The sequence below is a fragment of the Myxine glutinosa genome, chromosome 14 (genome assembly GCF_964187855.1).
Source record: "Myxine glutinosa chromosome 14, kmMyxGlut1.1, whole genome shotgun sequence".
Taxonomy (NCBI): domain Eukaryota; kingdom Metazoa; phylum Chordata; class Myxini; order Myxiniformes; family Myxinidae; genus Myxine; species Myxine glutinosa.
The window spans coordinates 48,235,261-48,257,979 of NC_136274.1; the positions used below are offsets into that span (position 1 = coordinate 48,235,261).

The 22,719-nt window shown below is 43.7% G+C and overlaps 1 protein-coding gene across 9 annotated transcripts in view; it reads right to left on the bottom strand.

The window, feature by feature from the left end:
* LOC137439697 (phospholipid-transporting ATPase VD) overlaps positions 1–22,719 on the bottom strand; it is a 136,651-nt gene that overhangs the window by 25,918 nt on the left and 88,014 nt on the right. For 8 of the 9 annotated variants that reach the window (XR_010986973.2, XM_078768420.1, XM_068135712.2 and 5 more), the window contains 11 exons: positions 22,202–22,290; positions 16,890–16,996; positions 16,402–16,533; positions 12,504–12,628; positions 11,720–12,007; positions 10,651–10,830; positions 9,729–10,494; positions 9,205–9,299; positions 7,531–7,657; positions 5,675–5,859; positions 802–877 (listed from right to left, as the gene is read on the bottom strand). Coding sequence is in view for 8 of the 9 variants with exons in the window: in XM_078768420.1 (XP_078624546.1) it covers positions 802–877; positions 5,675–5,859; positions 7,531–7,657; positions 9,205–9,299; positions 9,729–10,494; positions 10,651–10,830; positions 11,720–12,007; positions 12,504–12,628; positions 16,402–16,533; positions 16,890–16,996; positions 22,202–22,290 (2,170 nt within the window). In the remaining variant the exon portion in view is untranslated. The remainder of the gene's footprint in view (positions 1–801; positions 878–5,674; positions 5,860–7,530; positions 7,658–9,204; positions 9,300–9,728; positions 10,495–10,650; positions 10,831–11,719; positions 12,008–12,503; positions 12,629–16,401; positions 16,534–16,889; positions 16,997–22,201; positions 22,291–22,719) is intronic. The other variant, XM_068135709.2, reaches the window with a different exon arrangement.

The following is a 22,719-nucleotide window of genomic DNA, read 5'->3' on the forward strand; positions in this document are numbered from 1 at the left end:
AATAAGCAGGGACACGTCAACTTAAAGATTGTTGAACGTGCACAATACAGAGGGTGGTGCATTGTAATAAATAGCTCGGGATTAAATTAGACAAACGTGTGTAAAGCCTCCTGTGTCATGTCTCCGGGTGGCCTTAGGAAAGCAAAGGGTGGAGCTATGGATGCCTTCAGGGGCAGAGTGTTGTCCGGAGAGCAAGGGGAGGAGCCTGTGTCACGTGTGTTCTGTGCATTTAAAGATCATAATGATGTTGGAGAATTGAGGGTGTGCCAGAGAGAGAGAGAGAGAGAGAGAGAGCACTGTGTGAGGGAGTGTCCTGGTCGTGCTCTGAGGAGAAAAGGAGAGCTCTTGCTCGTCTTCTGCCTGTGTGCCTCATCGCCTGCTAGACCCACCTGCTGTGGATAGCTCACCTTCTACATCACCACAGCAGAGCTAAGCCCACCCGCTTCGCGTTCCCTTTCCTTGTCTGTGATCGAATCCGGAATGAGGAGCCTTAGATTTCTTTTAATTGATTTTATCTCATTGTATATAGTTATTAATTGAATTTCAACCTTCCCTCGTTCATTGTGAGGGGAAATGAACCCGTTGGTTTTACAAGAGCTAAGGTGCTCGTGCTTCTCCTCACAACAACAACAAGTCCGCCATAATTGAACACAGTCTGAGGGAGTTAAAGCCAATTTAATCCATCTGTCCAGTGCCGGTGTTAATCGGTGTTTTAATTGTTGAGTGAGTGTTTTTATTTTTTATTGTTTTTTAAGATTCTTTAAATTGTTGAGTGTTTTGAGTGCGTTAAAATAAACTTACTTGTGTGATGAGTTGTTTCTAAGTCTTGGCAATCAATATCCCATAAGACATTTTTCAGAAGAACTTGACATGCATCCTGGTGAACAATCCGAAAAAGGGAAACAAAACAACAACAGCAACAAAAAAGCGATTGCAACTACATCACATAGAATCTAGCGTTTTGCTTTAATCCAACATGCATAGGTGAAAAAAAACAAATGAATTAATTACAGCTAAGAGCTGAGTACAGGAACAGGCCTCAGAATTCAAATTGAGTATCTTACTATAATTCACCAAATGTCTGTCTGTCTGTCTGTCTGTTCCCAAGTACCGCAAAAACGGCTGAACCGATTGCAACGAAATTTGGGGTGGGTAATCCTGGGACCCCCTGGAGTAAAATAGGCTATATTGTTTTTCCAATTAGGAAGCTTTTTCCAATTTTTCCAAACACTTACCGATATGAAACACTTACCGACTTACCGATACCGATACTTACCGGGAATAACATTTACCGATATGAACAGTGATGTGGCTTTCATTGAAATTCTACAAATACTGTTTAGATTTTGATGATTTGCTTGTGATATGATTTAACGGATGTTTATATAAATCGTTTAAAATAAAAAAAGCCTTCAATTTCTGATATTTTGCCTTTTCATTTGGGCCTTCCAATTGAAGCCCCGCCCATAGGACGGGTACCGTTGCTAGTTGATAAAATCCTCATAGGTTCAGTTGGAATTTCTTTCCAAGTTAAAATAAATAAATGATAGCATTTGTTAAATTATAAAAAGGCTCAAAATCGAAAGCTTCCTCACCTGCCTGAAAATAAAATAAAAACGTCACTATCTCCTACCCCCACCTTATCCCAAATCAACTGCACCTTTTCTAACACTTTGAAAATCCCACTTTTTTCTAAACAGGCAAACAAACAAAAAAGGAAAGAAAAGTTAATATTGTATTTACTTTGCAGTCACAAATGACCAAGCTTAAAATCTGTTCCTTCCACCACAATCAGATTTTAATGTATTGTTATGAATTTTGAGTAGTGGGATATATAGATCCAGGTAGATCTGTGTAGGTATTATGCTCCGACTGTCATGATAAGGAATCCTCACCTGTAATAAGTTCTGTCTAGCCCGTATGTCGGATAAGTTGGATATGTGTCCCCGCCATGAGGGGGCGGGGCTTGTTAACTAGAATTAGGGCATAAAGATAGAATTCCATTGTATGTCGTCCCCTCTGTGGTCATACCTGTGTCCCGAATGGCAATGCACTCATATACATTAGTTAAGCCCAATAGCGCATCACATTAATTAAATCCCCCCTCTGCCACAATGACACCATGGAAAAACAGACAGGAAGCCAGTTCGGGGCACCGCCGATGGGGCCGCAGCCAGCGACATCATCACAAAACACACATTGAGCAGGCAGGCTGAGGCCACGCCCACCTCGCGATAGATTGACACCAAGGGTTTGATTGGCAGATCACACGACTGGTAAGAAGGGACTCGTGGATTGGTGAAAGGCCCGGATGACGTCAGAGCCGCCCGGACAAGATACTTGGAGCGGCGGACATTTTGCCTCTTTGTTCCGGACTTTGGTGGTGAACGGTTGTGTGTCAACATCTTCTAACTTCTTCTCGTTTTGGCTTCCTTCCTGCCTGGACCTCCCTTCTGCCCCTTGCCTTTCTCTCGGTTGGACCCACCTCTCTCGTTCTTGGACCTCCTGCCTGCCCTGAACTTCCTTTGCGATCCGCAAATTGCCTGCTTTACGACGGACGTTGGAGCGCCGTCGAATCTTCTCCCTGGCATTCACGTGCGAGCAAGGCTTGCCAGTGGAGCCGGCGAGACCGGGGCAAGCGAGTGGCTCGGTGGCCTAGCAGTGTGCGAAGGGGGCCTTATTGAGGCCTAGTGGACAAGGGCACACTGAGGCCTACTTCCCGCCAACACCGGAGCCTGAACGGACCTGACGATTCCTGACGGATGCTGCATCCAGACAGAGATAAGCTCGCTCCACACAAACACAACGATTCTTTTATTTATCCTTCCATTTGTCTTGTAGTTGAAGTCTGTGTAGGAGCGCTCATCGAGGGGTTTTAGTTTTTATCGTCGCGTTTCCTTGTCCCGATAGTTATTGTAAATAAACCCTTTTATTATTTTCCCTTTTCATTCGAAATCCCGTGTTCGTGTGAGTTAATTTCCACAGGGTGAAGACGCTGGCGCGCGTGGACCGTGAGGTAAATCTCCCACTTCTTCCTCTTTTCTTTCTTCCTCACACGCATAGAGTGAAAACCGCCATTGATCTGAACGCCTCAAGTAAGCTCGATTGCTATCCGTGAGTGCTCCGTCTTAATAGAGCATCCACACGACAGTATTTATCCCAGTATGTACGAGCAAAGAACCAGTCCGTAATTCCCCCATTTTATGACGTCTATGAAGAAGCGGCTGAAGGAGACAGGACTTTATACATGAGAAAGGAGGTGGTTACTAGGGGATTTGATAGGGGGTTTAAGATAATGAAAGCGAAAGCCAAAATAAGTGCAGAATAATTTTTCAGCAGAATAGACACTTAGAACAATATTACGACAAGGGTTTTTCAGTCAGAGTACTTGATGCATGGAATGGTCTCCCTAGAAAGGTAGTGGCAGCAGAGGATGTAGATCGTTTAAATTGGAATTAAATACAAGTACATAGATGTACCGAGAGATACAGGGATATTGGTAGGACTTGTAGGTAGCTTGTGTGTGGATGGGTGATTGTCTCTGGTGCTAGTGTAGCTCTGGTAATGATTGGCTGAATGACCTCCTCCTGCACTAAAGTTCCTTGTACAGCATCTCCTTGTATTTTATTAGGACGTGTATTACTTGCTTCCACCAGGTGGCAACATATGATACACATTTACATAGCGAGAATTGGGGTCACTCCCCCCACCCTGAACCTTTAATCACCTAAAGGTACTCTACAATGTACCCCGTGAGTACAACCACCAGTGAGTACAACCACGAGTTTTCAACTCATTCCATCCAATGATTGAGGAGTGCAAAAAAGTAAAGCAAACACACGAACAAAGTTTTGATATTTCATATGATAATTCTCCCCACTTCAATGACATCTATGGTTTTCATGCAGAAAATTGGGGAATTTGTTACCTCTGCCACCGAAGGTGGATGGAGGTTATGTTTTTACCCCTGTTTGTCTGTCTGCCTGTTTTTCTGTCTGTGAGCAGGATATCTCAAAAAGGAGGAGGGATGCGCTCCACAAAGTGCCGTTCTAATTACGACTTCTAATACTCATTCACACCAGAACAGCGCTATATGATACACATTTACATAGAGAATTTGTTAAACGGTTTACACAATATTTTTAGGTCACCTGGATGTAAGTTGAGTGGAGCTTATGCGATGGTGCGTCGTCCGTTCGTCAGTCCGTCAGTAAACACTTGAAACTTCTTCTCTGAAACCGCTGATGGGATTGCGACCAAATTTGGCACATATGATCTTTGTTGTGTTGTGACTAAAGTTTGTTCACGGCATTAAAAAAAATCGGGTCTAAGGGGGTTTACCTGAGGCAAAGTGGATCCAGGTTTGACCTCCCAAAGTAGGAATTTGCTTTTTTTCTCTGAAACTACACACAATATTTCGATGAAACTTGACCACAACCTTCATCCCCCGTGAGGTACCAAAGTTTGTTCACGGCACGAAGAAAATCGAAGTTTAAAGGGGACTACGGGGGGAGGAGGGAGGTCAAAGTGGGTCCAGGTTTTACCCCCCAAAATAGGTATTTGCTTTCTTCTCTGAAACTACACACACAATTTCAATGAAACTTTACCACAACCTTCACCACCTGTGATGTACCAACGTTTGTTCACGGCATTGAGAAAGAAATCGGGCCCTGAGGGGGTTTATGGGGGGGGGGGGGTTGGGGGTTGCCCCCCAAAATAGGTATTTGCTTTCTTCTCTGAAACTACACACGCAATGCTGATGAAACTTGACCACAACCTTAATCACCCGTGATGTACCAAAGTTTGTTCACGGCATTGAGAAAGAAATCGGGCCCTGAGGGGGTTTATGGGGGGGGGGGGGGTTGGGGGTTGCCCCCCAAAATAGGTATTTGCTTTCTTCTCTGAAACTACACACGCAATGCTGATGAAACTTGACCACAACCTTAATCACCCGTGATGTACCAAAGTTTGTTCACGGCATTGAAAAATAAATCGGGCCCTGAGGGGGTGCATGGGGGGGTTGTCCCCCAAAATAGGTATTTGCTTTCTTCTCTGAAACTACACACGCAATTCTGATGAAACTTGACCACAACCTTAATCACCGGTGTTGTACCAAAGTTTGTTCACAGCATAAAAAAAAAAAAAAAAATCGGGCCGTGAGGTGTCTTCCGGGGGGTTTCTCCACAAAATAGGTATTTGCTCTTTTCTCTGAAACTACACAAACAATTTCAATGAAACTTCACCACAACTTTCATCACCCGTGATGTACCAGTGTTTGTTCAAGGCATTACAAAAATTGGGGTCTGAGGGAGGTCCACAGGACCCCAAAATAGGTATTTTTTTTTGTTTTTTTTGTTTAAAGTCTTATGATTATGTTAGTATGATTCTACATGCTGCGCTGTCTTCTAGCAACCATTCAAATTGCTTTAAAATACCCTTAGTCAGTGTAGTATACTGTTTATTCTACCAGGTGAGCACCATGGGTATTGCCCCTATGTTTTGCTTTTAAAAATGTAAAAAGTGCACAAGTTTGCTTTTTTGTTTTGTTCAATGTTCCTTTGTTGGATTCTTCATAACTGGAGCGTGAAGATAGGTCATTTGTATGGACAACGCCATTTTGTTCTCTGCTCTGTGTGTTATAGGCATCACGTCGGTGAACAAGAGTATATCTCACAGGAGAGTTGGTGATAATCGAGCAAACGTCGTCATGCTTCTGCAGAAGATGACATGAGTAAGCCACACTGAGGGCGGTTTCTTGCTTGTCACCAGTAAGCATCCACAGCCGCAGACCGGCATGACGCAGTGCGTCAATGGTTTGTGGAACTCCTTCCTGCAACCGATCTTCAACACCAGTTGCTCCTGAAAACCAACGCATCACTAATGAGTCAAAGCTTTGAATTAACTCATACAATGGTGTTTGCATTATACCAGTTCATTGGACTACATTATACCAGCTTTTCCCAGAATGTTTAGGGATACTGCCTCCCGCCTACCCTTCCCCACCCGATAAGAAAACTTTAATGGTAACCCCAACCAAATGGTAACCCCAACTAACACCGGATTGCCCCACATTGAGAGGCAAACTTGTAAAACTAACTTGCCATATAACCCTACCATAAAGAGGATTTCCCTCAATTAGATAACTTGATTTATGGTACAACTCTAGCTCAGATGCCAACATAGAGCTACTCTGCGACTGCAACGACACAAACTGGCGTCATTTTTGGGCAATATCAGATCGCATTACATCGGATGTAAGAAAGTCAACAACTGCACAGGTTCCTCAAAGCAACTCCATGCCAACCATGTGCATGTCTGACGCCAAATGGTAATTACCTCCACCCCCATAAGTGGACGGAGGTTGTTTTCACCCCAGTTTGTTTGTCTGTCTGTGAGCAGGATATCTCAAAAAGTTATGGACCGAACTGCGGTGCTCTTGGTGATCCACGGTCGAACAACAAAAGCACAATACATATATTACTATAATTCACCAAATGTCCGTCCGTCCGTTCGAAGGTACCGCAAAAACGGCTCAACCGATCACAACAATATTTTGGGTGGGTATTCCTGGGACCCCTGGGAGTAAAATAGGCTATATTGTTTTTCCAATTTTTCAAAGTTTTCCAATTTTCCAGTTTTTCCAAACACGATCGAATAATATTTACCGATATGAACAGTGATGTGGCTTTTGTTGAAATTCTACAAATACTGTTTATTCTACGTACCAGGAGAGAGTAGATCGACTCCTGACGAACTCTTCCTATATAAACTTGCGGCTCCGAAGTAACATGGCAGCGTGTGCAAAGCGACTGAGAAACAGGTGTAGCGGCCGCTTCCGTGTTACAGATTCGGCGTGCACTTCACACATAAACGTGCGAATGAGAAAGACGTGTTCGTTTTGCCATCACTACATCAAGAAAGACGTGGTCACACATCAATCGTTTTTCAAAATGGACGCCATGTACTGTTTAGATTTTGATGATTTGCGTGTGATATGATTCAACGGATGTTTATATGAATCTTATAAAATAAAAAAAGCCTTCAATTTCTGATATTTTGCCTTTTCATTTGGGCCTCCCAGTTGAAGCCCCGCCAATACGACGGGTACCGTTGCTAGTATGGTTAATACAAAAGCGGAAACTTTTTGTTGCACAAACTAATGCCGTGCTTACATGCAAGTTAATTAAATAATATAAAATTAACAGCCACAGTTTCTATCGCCACTGTGTCAGCAGGAAAGAATCAAAGTAAAAGAAGCGAATATTTTAAAAATCCATTATTCAACTGTATAAAAGACTGATTAATAGAGCCATACAGCCGAAACTCGCCAATTTTGTGGAAGTCCGACAGCCTGGGTGATACACCGACCCAACAGATAATCTTCTTCACACATCTCGGACAATATTCTCCCAACATATTCCATAGCTATGCTCATAGTGAAATCAGACTCCTTATTATGTCAGTAATTCGTGCAGGAATATCATGCTTCTTAATCAAGACCTTCCGCAGTTAAGAATCTGTCACACATACCGAGCAAAGTGAGATTCGCCTCCATGCTGGCTACCGAGGACTGCAACAGTTCCTCCCGTTGCTCTAATGCATCTTCCGCCTGTCGCCGTTGCTTTGCCCACTTCTCATAATCCTCCACTTCCAGATGCTGCAAAATTCCAAAAGACAATGTCATGTCAAATCCCACAAGCTATTCCAACTCAAAAAAGTTACAATTGTGATGTTAGGGCATAGCAGCACAGTGGCTACATGCTGTGGCCTTCAATTACAATTGACATGCCTCCAGTGTTACCAGGTTACCGGTCACGCATCCATCCTTTCCTCCACCATCTCTCCCCTCCTTCATTCCCACTAACAAAGGGCTTACATATTTTATTGCTCCTGCAGTTTAAGTTTTACTCAATAATCCAAATGTTCAGTTTATCCAAAATATAATTATGCATTTCTCACATCGACGTGATCGACAATAAAGAGATGCAATAAAGATGGACGAAATGCAGTTTGGATTTATGCCAGGAAGAGGAACGACAGACGCGCTTTTTATATTGTAAGGCAGTTGCAGGAGAAGTACATGGACAAGAGGAAGACGTTGTTTCTTGGGTTTGTTGATCTGGAGAAAGCATTCGGTAGGGTTCCACACGAAGTGGCGACATGGGCATTGAGGAAGTTAGGAGTGGAGGAATGGTTGATCAGAGCAGTGATGGCAATGTACAAAAGAGCGCGCACAGCTGTAAGGACGAAGGACGGGAACAGTGGTGAGTTTGAGGTGAAGGGGGAGGTGAGGTGAGTGGGAGTGGGGTGGGAGTGGGTGGGTGGGGTCGGTACTAAGTCCACTACTATTTGTAGCTGCGATGGAGGTGCTGGCTCGGAACGTAAAGGAGGGTTTACAGTGAGAGTTGTTGTATGCAGATGATCTGGTGTTGATTGGGGAGAGTATGGATGGACTGAAGGAGAAGATGAACAAGTGGAAGGAATGTATGGAGACAAAAGGTCTGAAGGTGAATATCAGAAAGACGAAGGTGATGGCAAGTGGTAAAGCATGTGGTGCGGTAGAAAGAACTGGGAAGTGGCCGTGTGCTGTGTGCAGGAAGGGTGTCGGAGTGAACTCCATTCAATGTACAATGTGCGCTGAGTGGGTTCATCAAAAATGTAGTGGTCTGAGAGGTTCATTAACCAGTGTGGCAGCTACATTCAAGTGTAAGGTGTGCACAGAGGGAGCTGCAGATGGAGGAAATGTTGAGTTGGATCTTGGAGATGGCGTGAAGCTGGAAGGTGTGAAAACATTTTGCTACCTCGGAGACATTCTGAATGGAGAAGGTGGATCAGACTCGGCAACGGTTGATGGAGTGAGATGTGCATGGAAGAAGTTTCGGGAACTGAGTGTTGTGCTGATGAGGAGGGGAGTGTCGTTGAAGCTTGGTTGTTGGTCATGTGTTGAGGAAGGATGAAAGTGACTGGTTGAGAAGAGTGATGGAAATGAATGTAGAAGGAAGTAGAGGACGGGGAAGACTGAGAAAGACTTGGCTAAAGATGGTGGAAAAAGAAATGCGGGCAAGGGGGTTAACAAGGGGAGATGCAGAAAATAGGGCAAAATGGAGAAGATTGTCATGGGGCCCGCAAGGCTAACCCCCACTCAAGCAGGGAAAATGGCCTTAAAATGCCTGTTGTTGTTGTTGTTGTTGTTGTATTTCTCACCTTCTTAGCAATACAAAGAGTCCGTAAACCTCTCTCAGCGTAGGAGTTGAGATGTTGCTGTGTTGTTGTCCTAATCCTCAAATTATCCGGCACTTCTATTCAGACACCGAAAACAAAAAAACAAAGAAAGAGCAATCAGAGAATACAGTCCCTCGCAAGGACTTGGTTTGTGTGGTGTATTTTTTGGCAAATAAATGGAAGGATGTAATAAATGAAAGGTTATGACATTATCTCAATCTGATTAGATCACGGGTGTGATTGTCCAATTATGTTGCCACGGGAACCATCTCAGTAACTTGGCTTGTGTGCGGATATTTCAAAAACCGTTCAAGATTTAGCCTTCATGTATTCCTCATACCACACAAAAGGCAGGGGATCTCGAGTATCAGCTCCAACAATGTGACTGGCACCGTACTGCCTACCAGTCTATGAAACTTTATAAACCCGGACGGCATGCTTATTCATGTAATACCACTGATACCAGACAAATGGTGGTTATCCAAAATCGAAATAGATGTAGTCACCTGGGATTTTCAGCAGCTTCATTACAGCAGAGTCCGCACCCTTTGCATATACCATGGTTTGTCCAGTAAGCGGATGTCTCACAACAACGGACATCATCCGTCGCTCCACCTCAAATGCAAGTTCATGTAGAAGGTCAAACTTTAATGGGCCAACACCAGGTAAAGATAACATCAAATGGTGGACAGTTCGGTCTAGGAGCACAACACCGTATGCACGAGCAGCTGCTACCAACGCTACCTCATCCGTACTCTGTGCCTCATACCTCATGCCTTCTTCTGCTTCCAGTTCATCTTTCCTTCCTGCTGACTCCATCTCTTGCTCATCTGGTTCGAATCCTCCATTCAAATTGCTGTAGCTAGCATATGCACACTGTCTCTCATTACACCGACTTTTTCTTCCTTTGTTATCAACCTCCTGATAAGGATATTGATCACTTGCTTTGTACCTTCTTAGTGCAATCTGAAAGTTATCCGAAATGTCCTCCAAAGTAGCATCCGCCAAAACACTGGGCTCTTTGCAAGTAGGTCCGGAGCTCCTATTTCTATAATTTAAATGACCAGGATTGTGGCCAGGTTCTTCTGTATGAAAGGGATCCCAAAACTGCCCTTTAGAACCCAGATTCAACTCTGGAACCTCGGGGCTGGAGTGTCCTTGCACATCTGAAAAACCCAGAGAAAGCATTTTATTTCCCTCCTCAATTTCCCTGTTCTCCTCTTCTTCCATCTCCTTCATGGAAGAAAAATTTCTCTTCACAATTGGAAGTTCCTGTGATGAAAAAAATAATGATAATCAGTTTCCAAATATATTATTAGACAAGTAATGCGAAATGGTGATGAATGAAATAACATGTCGACACAAACAGAGTGCGCGTTTCACGAGGGTCAAGCAGTGCGATGCAGCCTCTTGTGCCCGATGCGTTACCCGGCCCAGATGATTCTTTGACCTCACAACCATTACGCTGTTGCAGATGGCCAGAGCGATGAAGAAATCCAAGATGTCCATTTCCCGAGACACCAGCGAAACATTCGGCATCAACTTCAGTTGATCAACTGCTTTATGCACACAGTTTAGCACCCAAGGGTCAGGTGCCAGTAACGGTTCCTGCCAAGAAACCGAGGAACGTTGTGAATCGTTGGAGCATAAATGAAAATGGATTGCATAACACCACTGTAACAGAATAATCCATTTTCAAAACTTTTTAAGTTAGGAGAGGAAACTAGGAAGAAACAAGCACACGCACACACGCTGAGTTATAATCAGCGCCTTTCCTTCCCCCCAAATAATCGCTGTGTCTCTGGCTCTCCACACCTACGCTGTCATGTTGTGTCATCTTGCAACAGATTGCTGTGCACGCAAAGTATCCTTGCCATGTTTTTCACTTTCTATTCGACCTTTCGTCCTTCTAATCCTCCCTCCTCCTGCTTGCTGTTTATAAACAAATTATTTGATCGTTTCTCGTCTCATTACATTTCCACCCCCGTTAATTCACCCCAGATCCACTTTTTTTTTGGAAATCCCGAATTCTTTCTTTCCTGGAAGTTATATCAGTGTCCATGTGTTTTATACCTCCCCCCCCCCCCCCCCCTCGCCTTCCCATGCCTCCTCCCCCCAAGCCCCCTCCCTCCCACAGATCTTCCGATGTCCCTGTTCTCTGCTGTTGTACTTGTGTGCTTCCCTCTCTCTCCCCATCTTGTCTCCCGCTCCCTTTATTGTATGTTTTGTGTGTCCATTTGTCTTTTTTGTGATTGATGTTAGCTCTTACACGAGCCTCGATCTTGTACAGGAAAAAAAAATACAAAAATTAAAATATTACGATTTCGCTTCTTCATCACTCCATTCACAGAAGCCATGTGTACATGCCTTCTTTTTCCATAATGTCTTTGTTATGACTCGTATATCTATCAATTTTCTTGTTTTGCCATTCAATAACCAAGCGGTAACAAGAAAGAGACATCGATGAAAAGGAAGAATAGACCAAATTACAACTCACCTTAAGTTTAACCGGCAGTCCATGAGATCCTTGCTTTGTAGTGCTATGCGACACCTCATGGCCAGCCACCACGAAGCACCGGAACTCCATGCAGTTCTCAGTTAAAGTTCCAGTTTTGTCTGAGAACAGAAACTGCACTTGTCCCAAGCTTTCAGGAATGTTGAGTGATCGACACTGGAAGCGAACATCTTGTTGGCAGTCATAAAGATCAATGTCCTGCTGCATGAAGTACACGTGGCCCAGTTTTATCGCCTCAATAGTTATGTATAGCGAGATTGGTACCATGACCTGACAATAAGAAGGTTCGTTCGGGAAGGTTAGAGAAGATAGAGATGAAGACAAGAAGATTGCTATTAAATCACAAACTTCAAATAAACGTAAAACAAACTTGAGGAAAAACAACAGCAGCAAAAAAACAATACGATTGAGATAAATCATTGTAACGAAAACTAGGTTACAAATTACAAACTCCTGCCCTAACCGGCAAAGGGAATTGCATTAGTGGCACAGTCGCCCCCCCAACCAATGATGCTTCCCCCACAGCCTTGTGCTGCATATGAATGAAGAAGAAGAAGCAGAATTTGTGAGGAGGATAATACAAAAATACAACTTGCAATAAAAGTGGCTCAGCAGTGAATTTTCTTGGCTCTTAAGACTCAACCAGTGAGAAATAATTATAAACATCAGTTTAACCCGAACAGTAGTTTCACCAGGAATCGACATAAAGTAGTCATTGCAAATTAATTTATCTGGGAAGCTTTATAGGCAAAAGATCCACACTCACCTGCAAAATGATTATCATGATCAGGAATGTACAAACACCAGCCAGCGGTGCTGGCAACCAGGTCCCATGCCAATCTGGAAGGTCAAATATGGCTCCTCTGTAGGTGTAGACCCAGAAGCCCTCTCCTGTCCAACACCAAGTCACAGAAAAAGCGAAATATTGCCAGGCCACACAAAGCCAAAATATCACAAGTGTGATCAGCTCAAGCAGCATAAAATAATTGATGCAAATGATCACAAATCCAATTTAAAATAATAGTGTGATTTTTGAGATAGTTACTTGGACAGGGTAGTTGGGAGACAATATTATACGAAGCGTTATTTAATCTTTATTTTTGTATACAAAGTCAAGGCTCATAGAAGAGCTGGAACATTGAATGCATCAGGATGGAAAATAACAAAATTAATATGAAGAAGATTGGGGGTGGGGAGGATACCAACAGCAGGGTTGAAGGATAAAATAGAGGGAGACGTGGACAAATAAGGGATGTGGGGAGAAACGAGGTGTAGGGGAGGATGCACGGGGTGGACAAGACGGATCCAGAAGGAAGATCTCAGGAAGGAAAAGCTGGAAATTTGGAAGGGGGTGGGCTTGTGGTGGGTGGGGAGGTGGGAGAGGTTAATGGGGGAAGAAAAGATCATGGCTTTGGATGGGGGCTGGTGAAAAAAAGATGGTGAAAAGCTGTCTTGAAGACATGGAGTGAAGAATGACATTGAAGAGAATGTGGAAGTTGGTTACACATGCGGGAAAAAAGAACGAATGAGTGGAGGTGAACAGTGATTTGGGATTTTGGGAGTTTCGCCAGAAGGGGGTGCTGGCAGACCGTGCACCCTGCAGAAACCCCAGAGGGTGCAAAACCAGAATGGAGGTGGTAGAAGACAGACTACAGACCTGTCTGCGATGGGAAAGATGCGATCTCCTGCGATGAAGCAAACTCCGAGGGCCTTTCACTCACTCACCGCAGGCAGGTTGGTGGTCTTTCTGTCTTCGACCGACTCCTCTCCGGCCTAGCCCCCCCCAGCTCTGGCTGTGCTCTGTCCCCCAAATATTCCTACAGGTCGCACAAGATCTGCCAGCAACCCTCTTATGGTTAAACTGCGAAAATCTAGGCTCTCTGCTCACCTTCACTCTTTCATACCTCTTTACTCCCACCTCTGGAACAAACTCCCTCACTCTCTTGAATCCCACTCCTCCCTCCAGGTCTTTAAAACAGCTGTTCACCACCATCTCTTATCTTCCCCCTTCCAAAACCTTGATCTTTTCTACCCCCGTTAATTCACCCCAGATCCACTTTTCTTAAATACCAACTTCTTTCCTGGAAGTTCTGGCAGTGTCCATGTGTTTTATACCTCTCCCACCCCACTTCCCCCCTTCCCACGCCTCCTTCCCTCAAGCCCTCTCCCTCCCACAGATCTCCCAAAGTCCCTGTTCTCAAATGTTGTGTTTATGTGCTTCCCCCTTGCTCCCCATCTTGTCTACCGCTCCCCTTATTATGTTTTTTGTGTCCGTTTGATTTTTTGTGTGATTAATGTTAGCTCTTTCACGAGCCTCGATCTTGTATACAAAAAAAAGAAAAAAACAAAGTGATAGGCCCATAGACTCAGCTTCATTGCGGGAGATATTGAAGACCTTGGTTTTCCCTGCATCAAGCTGAGCAAAGTGTGAGGCAGAGCCACCAGCCATGAGGGGAGAGCAGTACTCCATAAAAGTGCAGATGAAGGCCTTGCAGGTGGACAAGTGTTCAGGTGTGCCAACGAAGGACTTTGTATGATGGAGGATGCCTCTTTTGGAAGGGACAGGCTTTAGAGGCCAACTTTGAAATGTGGTTTGTCGAAGATAGATCATGGCTGATAATGAGACCCAGGAGTTTGATTGACAGATAACTTCCTCAAGAGGTTTGCCAAGAAAGTAGATAGGAGGGTTTGTCCGACAGTTCTTTTGGAGAAAGAGAGAGTAAGAGTGTGGGATTTGGCAGGATTGAAACGCATATTCCAAGTGTTTGACCAGCTTGTGATTTTGTGAAGGTCTGAAGAGGGGGAAGAGACTGTAGCTTGTCTGTCTGAAGGATGAGGGATGTTACAGCAGAGGGTAGAGTAATCAGAAAATAGATAAAGGGGATTTTGATAAGAGTCAGAGAGATCATTGATGAAGATCAGGAATGGGACTGCACTCTAGCCTTAACAGGGAGAGGAGATTGAAGGATTCCATTAAGAGCCACTCCTTGGCTACAAGAGTAGAGGAAGTCAGTCAGCCATGTGTGGATTTTCCCTTGTGTGCCATAGGCAGAAAGTTTGGAGAGCAATGCGGGATGCCAGATTGTATCGAAAGCTTGAGATATGTCCAGCGAGATGGCCCTGATCTCATGTCTGACATTGAGGACCTCCATGCATTGTTGGGAGAGTCTGACATTGAGGACCTCCATGCATTGTTGGGAGAGTAGGAGCAGCATATCGAAGTTGGAGTGACCTGGTCTGAATCTGAATTGATGACTCGAGATGAGGCTGTTGGAGAAAAGGAAGGATTTCAGATGAAATGCGATTATGGATTGCATGACCTTGCCGATAATTGGAAGTATGCTGCTATGTCTGTAGTTAAGGGTATCAGGTTTTGCACCTTTTTATGTAATGCAACGATGTTGGATGATTTCCAAGCAGATGGAAGATGACTTGGGGCAAATTATATTGATGTATGGTGAAAAGAGTAGATAGGATGTATAAGAGCAGCAGAACAGGTTTTTAGGATAAGTAAGCAGATGCAGTCTGGTCCAGTTGTTAGGGTTAGGGTTAGGGTTAGAGTTAGGGTACGAATCAGAGTCGAGGGTTAACGAAAACGTATCCACCTTCTTAACTGCAAAAGACAGTCCAGTAGCAGTTTGTTATGACTGGGTAGGGTTGGTATAAAGAGCGAGGAGGTTGGAGATACCAGATTTGGAAGCAAACACAGAATTGAGGCATTCTCAGGTGTGAAGTCGGCTGTTGTACCATTTGAAGTGAGGGGAGGGATGGAGGAGGAGCATACTCCAGAAACAGAATTGCCATGGTGCCGCCAGGTTTTAGAAGAGTGAGACAAGTTTGAAACTTCAATCGAGATTGGACAGATGTTGTTTTCTGGCTCTCCTGAGAGTGGATACATTGTTGTTGTGGCTTTATGGAATGATCTCAGATTGCCTTCAGTTGGATTTGCTTTCCAGGAAGCGAAGGGAAGTGTTTTTTCAAAGAAACGACCTCACTACAGGATCCAGTGTACCATAGGTGGGAAGAAGGTTAGGATAACTGAAGGCGAGATGGGATGGATCTGTGATGAAGAGATAGCAGGTTTGTGTGGAAGAATTCCCAGGGTGAGTTAATATCAGCGGTGGTAGATATAGGAAATCAGTCCTGATCTGAGATGGCTGCTGCAGCCCCTGCCAATCTGCTCGAGTGAAGTGCCAGACTCGCCAGCACTGAGACAGCTCTCTGAGAATAGCTAGAGAGATGTGCACTCTCACACGCATATCATCAGATGATACAATTGAAGCAGAGGAAGAGCAGGAGTCATTTGCAGGGAAGTTTGTCATCACCAAGTCCAGAAGGGAGGATTTGCCATTGGGAGAAATCAGGGTGGGAAAGTTAATGGATCAAGTCAGTCCCATGGAGTCACAGAAGTCTTTTTCTGAAATGCCATCACTGGTGAGAGGTACGAACACCCAGCCAGGTTGCATGGTGACAAATGAAATCAGCACTGTGAGGTGTGAGTGAGGGGGAAACCGAGATGGTGGAGGAGGTGGGATGTAGAAAGAGAGGACATGAAGTGGAGGGATGCTGAAGAGGGGCACACATACAAGGGGTAGGGTCTGAAGGACACTGTGATGGGGTTGGAATTATTGGCATTGGCTGTTGCATCTTTCCCCATCAAATACCAATTGCAGTGAAAAGGCACATGGCGAAGAGCATGAGGATACAGTAGGTGACCAGCACGTTGAGGGCATTCTCAAGTCGGCTCTGCTTGGTTTTTGTGGTGCTGACGTTCAAATACGCCTTCGTTTCAAGCCCTGAGATCGGTGATGACAGCTCCAATCAATACATGAACATCCTTATTGCTAGTCATTCCAATCTTTAGAATTACTGGTCACAAAACTTATATGTGGAAGCTATCTTTATCAGAATCCGTGTCTTCATTCATCAATACTTTCTCCATGATATTCAGAACAAATTAATTTAATTTCTGTGTTGCTACGTACATCGGCATTCTTGCAACTTAAGGATTCCATAATGAAATTTGACAATATCCTTTCATTGGATTTCAACGCTTTATTTATGGTAACACACTTTAGGGCATTTTGACTTATGACAACAAAAGCAGCGGCCTGGTCAACTCAATCTTGGGAGACTCAGTCAATCATTATACCTGCATAGATGACAAGTCCGAGGACACTCTCTGTGTTAACGATGGTGCAGCCTCGCAGCAGCAGATTTCTGTGGTCCAGCCCAATCCTCTGCTGGTGTCTCTGGACTCTGGCACACAGTAGAAAAGTATTATCCCTCCAAGCACCACTCGTAAATTTGATATGTAATGAGAGAAGGACACGGAACAATCGATGGAACAGCTGTTTTTTGTCGTTTTGCTTCAATAACTGGTTTCATTCCATTGATTATCAGAAATTTGATTTTCAGTTTTGTTTGCTTTAAATTAATTGGACAAATTTTCGGAATGGCATTAAAGAGTGGTTGTTGTCATTAATGCTGTTGTCATTAAAACATTAATGTTGTCCTATGTCCACTGGTATGTTCTTCATTTTGTATCTCCATGGTACATTCTTCTTCACCAGAAATGGAAGCAAGTTTGGCAGTACGTGAGTAAACAGGGCTAACACGCACATCAGAACGAAGAACTAGTGTTACTGGTGAAGACTGGTGTCGATCTGCAGACGTGTAGAACAATGGATGAAATCACCAGGACGTTCCCTTCAAAGCTTTTCATCAAGTGGTCTACTTTAATGCAACCTACTTTTCTATCACATCCCAAGACAGATTCACCCACGTGCCTGATGGTTGATGCATCAGATGTTGCATCAAGAAAAGTACTTCATCAACATGTGGATGACCAGTTGTAACCCAACACATTATTTTTGAAACTGTATCAGCTAGCAGAAACAAGGTACAGCACCTTCGGTCGAGAATTGATAGCTGTCTAACTCACCATTCATCATTTTCGGCATTCATTTGGGACTACATCTCCCAGTTTACCACATATCTGTGACACATCGGTGGGAAACACAACTCAGTCGATGATGCCTTACATACAAACCTTAGCATGAACACTGGATAGAAGCTCAGCCCTAGTACTATTAGGCATACATGCTTCGGTGAAGGAGGATTTGACTTGCAGTGCTGATAAGCTGGCGTTTGGGACCACCATTCGTCTCCCGGAGGAGTTTGTGGCGTCAAACACAAACCCAGCAGCTATGTTGACAAGGTTCAGACGAAAATGACTTACATCCAACTCATACTAGGTTACAACGTGGTGCTGCACAAGTTCACAAGGACATTTTGTCACGTATACACACCTTCCTTTGTGACGACTGTCAGAACTCCACTTCAACCCAGTATCGGGGACCACATTGAATGATTAGCAGAAAGGACAAGTACTCCTTCCTTGACATCAATGGGTGGCTTGATACTGTGAGCCTGGACAGCCTAAAGATTGCTTACACCAACAGTGATTCAGATATATAAAATACCTACTTTGACCTCACTCACCTCTACACCACCGATTCCCACACCTGAAGTGAGTAGAACACATTCAGGCAGGCACGTCCATTGGCCCAAAAAGGTTTATGCACGTTTTAGACAAAGGCCAAGGCACTCCTGCTACACTAGGAAGTTATTCCTTTTTCATTACACTGCTCAACTATTCACTCAATATCTATCTTTGATCATTGATATACTTCCTTTCACATCTGGAGCATGTCTTGCAAATGTGAAATGGTTATAACAAGCATTTTTTTTTAAAGTACAACTATGCATGTTCGGGTTGTTGACCATTCACATGCTCAGGATGAGCACACATGATCTTTGTTGACCAATGCGCGCTGAGCTAGGAATTTTTGTGCTTTTTGTGCCATTGTATTACTATTAACGGACACTAAACGAGCGGCGAGTACAAGTTATTGAAGTCTTTCGTCAATGACTTCGTTCATAGTGATGTTTGGACTCATTCACAAGACCCATTCATTTCACGATAGAAGTTTAAACATTCCAGGCCATCCTATACAGGCCCAAGCAGCTACCAGCCTCAGCTTGCAGACACACATTAGAAGAGGAAATTAGTAACCCACCAGGATTCCCCTTCAAAGCACATGGAAAAGTCTGCTTGACTGTAAGCCAAAGGTTGGATATGGCAATACAAAGAAGGATCGTCAATCAGTCGGCCAGCCTTGGCTTGAACATGTAAGGAGGAAAACACCGATGACTGGCAGAGGAGCGCCACCCCAGACATGGGGGCAGTATTCCATCATCGGTCTAACTTTGTATTTACTGACGGTGAGAAGCTGGTGTGAGTTGATGTATTTGCGAGCAACGAAGAGGAAACCAAGTTTCTTGGGGGCAGATTTGGCAATATTGCGGATGAGGATGCCAGGAGAAATTGTTGGAGATTGCGACACGGGGCATATTAAAATAGGACTGCTTGAGTTTAGAGCTGAACAAAGGAAGAGGAGGGGTGGCTGTGCTGATGTTGCTGGATACAAAAGGGTTTGATTCCTGGACCGATTAGAGGAGAGAACATTGTTGGAGCCCCATTGGAGGAGATTGAGATGGTGATTTTTTGAGGCAACAGTTGAAAGGTGATCGGCAGCAAGGTACAGGAAGGAGGCGTGCTGGGATTTATAACTGGTGGAGGAGTGGAAAGTGGTCATCAGCAAAGGAATGCCAACTGTGCTGAGAAGCAAGCAGCTGATATTTAGGGTGTTAACCCTTCATCAGAGCAAAAAAAGAGGTACCAGCGACACCATATTTAGGACGTCACTTCTCTATTCGCACTCAATGGGGCGATTAAAGAGGAATTTCGTACTCCTAATGGATACCAACCGACACGATTTGTCCATACTATATCCTTTAAATGCTGAGCATCAAATTATGAAGCAACATGTACCATTTTTAAAGTGTTTGTTATGACTTGGCTGTGGTCAGAGTTGAACTGCTGACCTCCCAGACTCAGAGCAGATGCTCCAAACATGATGCCACCGAGTCTGGTTCAAATGCAAATTTTGGACTCATTATTGGGTATCACTGGTATGTTTGGTCATTTCAAAATAATAGGGATTTGTTTTCCTACGAAGTAAAATAAAATTGCAATAAAAAGTAAAGATTAAAAAAAAATTCTTAAAAACCTCACAATAATTTGCACTTTGCATAATAGGAGCATGCGAGTTACACTCTATTTATCCCTTACACAAAAATGGGAGTCAAGTTCCTCCTGATGTATTACCTTTGAAAAGTGCCGAAAATGCAAATAAGCTGGGTGTTTGTTTTTCCATATCAGTGTTTTGTACTGATCAAAAGCATGCAGGAAACTAAGGATTAATGAGCAAGTATATGCGGGACAAGAAAAAGAATAAATGGGGCAGTTGCATACCAACCAAAAATCAGGCATCACGATCACACGATTATTCAGTAGTACCAAACAGTAGTTGTACAAACTAGAACGGCACTCGGTAGAGCGCATAGCTCCATCAAGCTGAACAGTTTATGTTTTGTATCCCATTGATACGCCAAATCTGGATCCGGACCTGAACCAAAATCGAATTGGCTTGTTCTTGTTGCCATCCCACTCATCCACCAAGTTTGTCATAAGTCGTCCACAACCTTTTGAAATATCATGCTATATATAGTTTTTGGCACTATCACTCAATGGTGAAGAGTCACTGACAAAAATTCTCTGATCCAGATCCAGATTCGAATCTTCATAGTTATGGATGGCTCATCAGAATCCGTCCATAACCCTCTCAGATATCCTGCTCATACACAAACAAAGTGTTGAAACATAACCTCCGTGCACCCTCAGTGGCCGAGTAAAAACACAACACTCAGGAATAAAACCCAAGGTCCATTCCAATTGTGTGTTACACACACATCTCGTTTTTTCATTTGTGCTCCTCACAATTCTGTCTCTCTCTTATTCACACAGACACACACACACATATATATATATATATTGTTATGGCGGTGGGTAGGGCATATATAGATTTAGGTAGATCTGTATAGGTATCATGCTCCGGTTGTCGTGCGTAGCTAGAACAATCTCGATGTAAATAAGTAGAGGACCTGTCTAGCCCGAATGTCGGATTAAGTGTGTAACTGTGATCATATGAGGATGATCCGGTGATAGGTAGACTAGGGACTAAGCTAATTCCCCTGTGTGTCAGACGAGGTGATCATCCATTTGTCCCGTATGGCAGCACATCACACGCATCAGCTAGGCCCCATTCGGGTTCTTGGTCACCTCTCTTACCAAGGCCCTTCTCCCCCGATGGCTCAGTTTGGCCGGGCGGCCAGCTCTAGGAAGAGTCCTGGTTGTTCCAAACTTCTTCCATTTAAGAATTATGGAGGCCACTGTGCTCTTGGGAACCTTCAATGCAGCAGATAATTTTTTGTATCTGTGCCTGTAGGCTTCCCCAGATCTGTGCCTCGACACAATCCTGTCTCTGAGCTCTGCAGGCAGTTCCTTCGACCTCATGGCTTGGTTTTTGCTCTGATATGCATTGTCAGCTGTGAGACCTTATATAGACAGGTGTGTGCCTTTTCAAATCATGTCCAATCAATTGAATTTACCACAGGTGGACTCCAATCAAGGTGTAGAAACATCTCAAAGATGATCAAGAGAAATGGGAGGCACCTGAGCTAAATTTCAAGTGTCATAGCAAAGGGTCTGAATACTTTTGTAAATGTGATATTTCAGTTTTTTCTTTTGAATAAATTTGCAAAACTTTCTAAAATCCTGTTTTCTCTTTGTCATTATGGGGTATTGAGTGCAGATTGATGAGGGGAAAAATGAATTTAAACGATTTCAGCATAAGGCTGAAACATAACAAAATGTGAAAAAAGTGAAGGGGTCTGAATACTTTCTGAATGCACTGTATATATATATATATATATATATATATATATATATATATATATATATATATATATATATATATATATGTATACACACACACACACACACACACACACACACACACACACACACACACACACACACACACACACACACACACACACACACACACATATATATATATGTATGTGTGTGACACACAGGGGGGGAGGGGGGGTGTGGGGGTGATCTGAGATGGAGGTGAATATCTGTCTTGAAAACCTGGAGGGATGCATGAGAATGAAGGGAATGTAGAAGATGGTTCCACAGGCAGGCAAAAAAGAGGTACAACTAAGTAGAGGTTAACAGTGACTGTATTTTGGTAATTTCACCAGAAGGGGGTTGATGGTGGACCACGTGCACCCTGCAGAAACTTGTAGGAGGAGGGGGGGGGGGGGGTGGAACGTTACAAAGCACGAAAAGAGCAGAGGGTGCAAGATGAGAAAGGAGGTGGTAGCATACAGAGAGACCACCGACCTGTCTGCAACATCTTTGACAGATTAAGGATTTTAAAATAAAAATCGCCAATTATGTTGATCAAATATGGCATTGAATCGACTTACAAAATCCCTTTGAATGTCATGATGTCAGGGTTTGGCCTTTCACATTCCACAAAGCTCGAGAAGTTCTCGGGTTCAAAAGTGCTGCAGTCCTGTGAACAATGATCAGAAACATCGAACCAATATGTCTGCAGGAAATAATGAAAGCATTCACACATGCATGTAATAGCAAACTCAAGCAGACAAGCTTTTTGTCTAACATACAGTGCATTCAGCTAGTATATATACAGTACCTGCCACCTTGCAATAAGGAAATGCTTGTTCCCGTTACCTCCCTCCCCCACCCCAAGATAAAAAAGCAAAACAGCAGCCATTCTTTTCGTTCTTTTCCATGCAATATTACAACAACGTCATCGTAATAAATGCTGAAGAAGGCATCTTCAAGGATCATAATATAGTGTGCTCCCCAACATGGAATAACAGAGCACATCCACATTCCCATGCCTTTTTTAATTAGAGCCCCAAACTCATTGGGCACCCTGCGAGATGGACGGATTAGTTACATTCTGCAATTACCAGGG